Source organism: Triticum dicoccoides, chromosome 4A, assembly GCF_002162155.2.
Source record: "Triticum dicoccoides isolate Atlit2015 ecotype Zavitan chromosome 4A, WEW_v2.0, whole genome shotgun sequence".
Lineage (NCBI taxonomy): Eukaryota > Viridiplantae > Streptophyta > Magnoliopsida > Poales > Poaceae > Triticum > Triticum dicoccoides.
The window spans coordinates 613090181-613097457 of record NC_041386.1 but is presented as its reverse complement, the minus strand read 5'-3'; the positions used below and the strand labels follow the sequence as shown (position 1 = coordinate 613097457).

Genomic DNA, 7277 nt, shown 5'->3' with positions numbered 1-7277 from the left:
CCCGGTTGGTGCCACCAACCGGTACTAATGGGCATCGCACCCTTTAGTCCCGGTTCGTGGCACGAACCGGGACTAAAGGCCCCAGGTGAACCGGGGCTAATGCCTTAGCCGCACGAACCGGGATAAATGCTCATATTAGTCCCGGTTCTTGACTGAACCAGGACTAATGTGAAAACTGCCCTGGACCAAAGCCCTGTTTTCTACTAGTGATGGACTCTAGGCATGTAGACTCGCTCATGTGGATGTACTCATCAATGAGATCACCTGGCACTCCGTATGCAAGCATCCAGATGGCTGCAGTGCATTTCTAATAAGAGGGAAGCCAATCTTTCCAAGGGCATCTTCCTTGCACTCAAAATACTTATCGTATCCGACCACCCCCTCTCGAATATGGTTGAAAACATGCCTAGACATACGGAAACGTCGCCGGAATTGGTGATGTTTGAAGAGGGGGTTGGGTGTCTCAAAGCAGTCCTTCCAAAGAAGGAAATGGCCGCTCTGTCGGTTGCGATTCAACACCGGAGTGTGCCCCGGGATCGAGCCCCGGAACAACGACTGTTGCCTACTAAGGTGGTAATGGACTAACACAGCAGCCACCATCTCCTCATCATCGGGTGAGGAATCGTCGGAGTCGCAGGGGAAATTGTGAAAAAAGAACTCGTCCGTGGATTCCATTTGTACCTTGGGGGCAAACTGTGGAACAGTTTGCGGGCGTCATCGAAGAAGCTGGCCGGCGAAGAGATGAGCGCCTCCCCTACACCAGGTAGCTGGCCTGGCGGCGTCCAACGAGCGTGGCGGCATGTAGCTGGCCTGGAGGCTTCAGACGAAGCAGCTGGCCGGGGCCGCGGGGGGCGACTTCGTGCTCGCGGCGACGTTGGGGTGGGGGTGGGGGGGGAGCTGTGGTGCTCGGACGGCGAGGCAGTGGTGGCGGCGACGTGGGAGATGGTGGCGTGCGAGGGAGGTGTGTGGGCAATAACTATAGGTAATATGTGCTAGCACGATACTAATACTACTTTAAAAATACTTCCTGCTTTTAAAGAGGTGGCCTCTTGCAAGCATGGGCAAAGTGATACATTCATTTTCTATCCGACAACAAGTCTGATGAGCCCTCATCATAAAAAATTCCTGAGCTTCACTCCTTTGTTAAGGATGGAAAAATATCTCTGGCTAGAGTTAGTGAGATAATGAACCGGACTTTATCACAGGCCATAGTCCAGCCTAGTTTATGAGAAATTCCTTGAACTTCAAAACCTCATGCCTCAACATTCACAAGCTCCTAGCAAGGAAATTTGTACATTTCGGTAATTAAAAATCTCCTATGGTATTTAGGCATATTTGGAAGATGACTAATAGTCTTAAGCAAAAATCTTCTAGTTGGTGCTACATGATAGAATAAACTCTAAAGCCCGGCTCAAAAGAAAAGGATTTCACATGAGCAGCTACTCTTGCTGCTTATGCAATCATAATACTGAGGAAACATTGCAGCAGCCCTAGTGGCATTGTGATTTTGCTCTGAATTGCTGACATTTGCTAACCATTGACAGGCATAGGGGTATTTCAGTTTGTGAACGTTCTCTTGTCCATTCCTATGGAGCACCCTGAACATCTGGCTACAGAGAAATGGTAAGATCTTCACGAATGCAACTCTATCGCTTCAAGCATGGAAGCACTCCCTCAAGGAAGATTAGAACATGCTCAGTCACATAATTAGGAAGAAGCATGTTGCTTGCTTTCATACCTGGATATACTCTAAATTGTGATCCATTTTCAGCGCGTTGCCCAGAACTGAAATATACTGAGCCTTTCTTGCTATTTTAGTTAGCTTAGCTAGCTTTTTCCTCCTTTTGTTTTGCTCCTCTATTTATGTATTATACTTTTTATATATACTAGCAGTACTAGTATCTTTTTTGATGCTCTGCACCATAGATCAATTGTTCTGTGGTATTGTCATCAGTATATATAAAAAGTATAATACATAAATAGAGGAGCAAAACAAAAGGAGGAAAAAGCTAACTAAGCTAACTAAAATAGCAAGAAAAGCTCAGTAAAGCGCTTAGTTAATTTGCATTAGTCTAGACTTAGTTTCATCGAAACATCCATCTGTATATCTACACGCATGCCCAAGATAGTTCCTCTATTATTATTTACTCTGTATGTTAGCTTTGTCCTAAGTCAAACTTTATAAAGTTTGATCAGCTTTATGCAAAACAATATGGACAATAACAAGTATAAATGATGTTCCCCCAGAAAAACAAGTATATATGATGTGAAATATATTCAGTGATAAACCTAATGATATTGATTTGGTAGTTCAGATATTAATAAATTATTCTATAAACTTGACTAAAGATTGACTTAAGACTAAGCTAATATGCAGAATAAATAAAAACAGTGGAAGTAGTGAACCTTAAGGTGGCAGCATTGCTGCATGCATTAAGCTGCAGCAAATGGTGCATGTGATGTTGATTATGCATATGCATGGCACCATGCATGCAACATCAGATGAGAAGCTTCTATCTGGGGTGATGAACCTAATCTCCTTCATGCATTCTTAATGGGAACCTTCCTCGGCCACTCTTCAGCCTAGCTTCTTGCGGACCTTCTTTGTTCTATACCTTAATTACCTATCTCCAAGAATAGTACTACCTCCGATCAATCATAAGTGTCGCAGTTTTGAACTAACCTCGGTTTAAAACTGTGACATTTGTTTTGAATTGAAGGGAGTAATATAGTACTCCATCCGTCTTAAAATAAATATCTCAACTTTGTACTAACTTTAGTAAAAAGTTATACTAAACTCGAGACACTTATTTTGAGATGGAGTGAGTAGTAGTAAGAAATATAGAACCAGGTTTACCTCACAGTGCCACAGATTAATTATTGTGCTACTCTCAGCTTATTGCCAGTTTGCCACCTTCAGCTATGCGTATGTGGCCTGCTGAAAAACTTATATTGGTGTTCTGACTGGCACCCCATTCTGGTCAGAATGGATTATTCGGTCAAAATTAGAATTTGTCATGAGTGACGTCACATTGGAATAGAATGTGACAAGTCAAGATGGAGTAGAAGGTTGCCATGTCTGAAATGGATAAGGAAAGTTTCGAGGTTCCTTCCTAATTAATTAAGGGCATTTTGGGCAATACCAAATAGAAGCCAGACGTACTTGTCCTAGCTATATGTCAAATGCTAGAGTGCAATTTTCTTGAGTAAATAGCTACTTCCTCTTGTCCCATAATATAAGATGTTTTTTTTTGAAATGATATAAGATGTTTTTTTAATACTACACTAGTGTCACAAAACGTCTTACATTATGCGGGCGGAGGGATTAGCTAGCTAGCCAGCCAGGGGTATGTGGCTTGTGGTCGTAACATGTGCACACAAGTAGCTAGAACAAGCAGCTAGTCACCAGCCTCTCGAAGTCGCTGTCTGCTGCTAATTGCGGGTCCGATAGGCACAACTGAATGTGTAGCAAAGCTGTATCCAAATTTCCGTGTTTTTTTCAAAGACAACCAGAATTTATTATAAAAGTTCACCGTAAGTTCAAAGAACCATAGACGTAATAAAAATTATATCGAGGTCTTTAGGCTACTACATAATAAAAATTATATCGAGGTTTCTAAGCTACTACATAATAAAAATTATATCAAGGTCTCTAGGCTGCTACCATTGCCAAAAAAAAAAACTTGAGTCATAGTTGAACCATTGAAACGACCTAAAGCATCTATCATCATATCTCGCCATATCACATGCACCACAAGAGGTCCTAACCCCGTCGTCCCAAAAGGACGGCAGAAATGTACATCGGAGCTCCGTTGACTCAGTCTGTCCGGACATACTCATGGAAAATCGAAACTTGAAAGACCAACTCGAAGAAGAGACACCATCATCCATCCAAACACCGCTCTGTGAGAAGTAACAAACGAAGCCGAGGCAGTAGGATCTCATCGGCTCATCGGTGGAGCCTTGAGGGGAAGAATTTGACCCAACCACAGCTTACGAGGAATGGAAGAAAATTGACCTATGAAATTTGCACGGATGATAAGCTTCCCGCAAAAAAAAAAATGCTACGCGTGCTGGGCGCCATTCGGTCTTGGAGACTTTGCCTACAACTTGACCAAAAGGAAAAAAGAGTATATCTAGAGTTCTATAGACTACGACGCTCCTGGCTAAGCACAAGTTACCATTCTTTCCACCTTTCTGTCTGGAAGCGGACCCCAACGAACGCATGGACGACAAATTAATCGCAGATACAATGTATCACATGTTTTTGTGCCAGTGGAGGGTTACATTCTTCTAATCTAATCCAATTGTCCATGGAAGACTCGATCAGGGTGAGTGAGTGACACACACCTAGCTACTTAACAAACACGTGGTGGTCGCCGGACGGCTCCACTTGACACTATGTCCACTTGATCATAACCAAATAAGCTACCCAGATGCAATTATTCTTATTATTATTTTTGCAGGGTGCAATTAATTTTATTGGTACTACTATGAATTTCCCATGATCGATCAAATATCCTAATATGCTCTTTTGCTCCCGATCTCCCATGATCTACCATGAATTCAAATCTTTGTGAATTATTTCGCTATATTTGTTATAGTTTAGTCTTCATATGGGTGCAGATAAGCTTGGGAGCCAAAACTCCAGGCCGTGACGAATTCTTGTTGCCTTTCACAGTCACCACTAGTGCCCGCAAATTTCTAATTTTTTGGATCTTAAATTTCATAAATCCATATTCTTTTTATTTATTTTTCCATATTTTGCTTGAATTGGCATCTCGGTTTCTAGGACTATCTCAACCTACAAATTAGTACTCATGTCAAAACGAATGTGCCCCAGCAAACAGCACGTTGCCAAGCAGAGCATTTTCCCAGTAATTCCAAATCTACCCTCCGCTGCATCATTCTCACCTCTGCTCAAGCAACTCCCGCCACCGGTATAAATTCCATGGAGCCGCGCCTCCATCCGTTCCAGCTTCCAACCCGACATCCCACGAGAAAAACTCCATGTCTGATCCCAGCGCCAGCAGCACGGCCTCTTCTTCTCCGACTTCTTCATCTACGTCGCCCCGGCTCACCACCGGCGTCGTCAACTTTCTGGCCCGTCGTGCGGTGACCACGCAGCAGAACCACCACCTACCAGCAGCCGAAGCATTCCCGCTGCACTCGCCGGGCTCCTCCACCGGCTCCGCCGACTCCGCGCCCTGGCACCACCGCGCCCCGGCCACGCCGCCACCTGTTCTTCCGTTCGACACCAGCGACGCCGACGAGATGCTCCTGCTAGACATGCTCTCCCAGCACCACGAGGTCCAGCACGCCGCGGCCGCACCGACGACGGCGCCGGCGAAGCAAGAGGCCGACGAGGAGGGCAAGGTGGCACTAGGTGTGGGTCGCGCGTTCCGCGGAGTGCGGAAGCGACCGTGGGGCAAGTTCGCGGCGGAGATCCGGGACTCGACGCGCAACGGCGTGCGCGTGTGGCTGGGCACCTTCGACAGCCCAGAAGCTGCGGCGCTGGCGTACGACCAGGCTGCGTTCGCCATCCGCGGCGGGGCCGCCGTTCTCAACTTTCCGGCCGATCAGGTCCGGCGCTCGCTCGAGGGCGCCGCTGACGACGCATGCGGCCGTGCCCATGGCTTGTCGCCCGTGCTGGCGCTCAAGCGGCGGCATTGCATGCGGAGCCGGAAGGCCGCGGCGGCCGGCAGGGTGGCGAAGGCCGCCACCCGGGGGGCGCGGCCGGAGTGTGTGATGGAGCTTGAGGACCTCGGCGCGGAGTACCTCGAGCAGCTGCTTGGCGCCTCCGAGGACACGGCGTCCATGAGTTCATGGTGCTGGAGCCACCAGTCCGTATGAACTCGAATCACACATGCCGACGAATCTACCGGGATGGTGGAGAATTCACATCGCAAGGCAAGGCCAACGAGCGCGACGATGACGGGTGATCATGAGCGTGCCTGGTGTGTACATTGTTTTGAAGCGGCAAACGAGCGTGAATTTGGGTTTGAACTCGGTGAAAATTGCTGTGAGTAGTTCACCAAAATGGTCGGGTCAAGCTTGAATACCTCTGCCGGGTGTAGGGTTTCCGTTTGTTTTCCTTTTTCCAAAAAGAAGTGAAAGAGTACAAGGGATTGATTGATTGTTTGTTGCTAGCTTTGTGGTTGACGGGTGAAGTGGAATGGAGCTTTCCGTGCGTGGGCGCTGACGATGCAGAAGCGGGAATACATGCATGTCCTGATTGACCAGGTCAAGAGTCCAAAACTTCATGCAAATTTATTTTTGAAAGGATATGCATGCAAGTTGGAGTACGTACTAGTAGTTGGTGTTGCTGATGATCAAATCAACGGCACTGCACTGCACTCAACTTAATTAATATCTAAGCCTAGTTTCTGCAAGCCCAAAAAATCAGCACAAAGTCAGTAGTTAGTTTTCCATTTCCCCATTCCTGACATGCATCAAAATGTGTGTGGCAAACTATACAATGTCCATGGGGCTTTGAAGTAGATTAACATTTAACTTCCAAAAAAAGGATTAACATTTCACAACCTAGGTAGCTTTGTCTAACAACCTTATTAGTTTTAACAATTACTTTAGTGGCTAGCAAAGCACAAGACTGAGGCCGGCGGATGGGATAACGCCCGATGACAGTGACATGTGTTGAAAGATTGAGTGACCAATACTACAACAAGAAGAACAATTAGCAATCCACTAACTATATACCATTTGATACCTACTCCCTCCGTTCCAAATTACTCGTCACAAAAATGGATGTATCTAGAACTAAAATACATGTAGATACATCCATACCTGCGACAAGTAATTCGGAACGAAGGGAGTAGCACACATGTGCATGTGCAAAACTATCAGCCGTCGTATCCACTATGTGACGACGTTTCGCAACTGCTGGTGCAAAACCATCTACTAGTTGCTGTCATCTTGACTCTTGACAGCATCCGTAATTACCTAGCTTGTACACGTTTCTCGGTAATCATTTTATCTCCCGTGGTTTTTCTTAGTGGGTGTTTTTTTCCAACGGGGCATCCAATTTCCCATTAATTTCTTAACAGAAATACAAAGTTCATGACCAATACATGCTAGATAAGGAGAAGGGACAACGTAAAAATTTGGCAACACAGATTACAGATAGAAGTTGCTAACCAAATACAGAGGATAATAGCCAACTCTACTTAAACAACGAACCAGGAGACCCCACAAAAGCTATCACGCATGGTAAGACAACGTAAACCTAAGAGGGAATCGATTTCCTCTTAGAGTAGATA

General features: G+C 45.7%; 1 protein-coding gene across 1 annotated transcript; it reads left to right on the top strand.

Annotated features, from left to right (window-relative positions):
- The first annotated feature begins 4970 nt into the window (after nt 1–4970).
- Nucleotides 4971–6149, top strand: LOC119289370 (ethylene-response factor C3-like). Its single transcript, XM_037568707.1, has one exon. It carries the CDS (start codon nt 5011–5013, stop codon nt 5851–5853), a length of 843 nt encoding a protein of 280 aa, XP_037424604.1. The 5' UTR covers nt 4971–5010; the 3' UTR covers nt 5854–6149.
- The last annotated feature ends 1128 nt before the right edge of the window (nt 6150–7277 follow it).

Coding starts and splice junctions, on each gene's coding strand:
- LOC119289370 (XM_037568707.1), top strand. CDS start 5,011: ATGTCTGATCCCAGCGCCAGCAGCACGGCCTCTTCTTCTCCGACTTCT.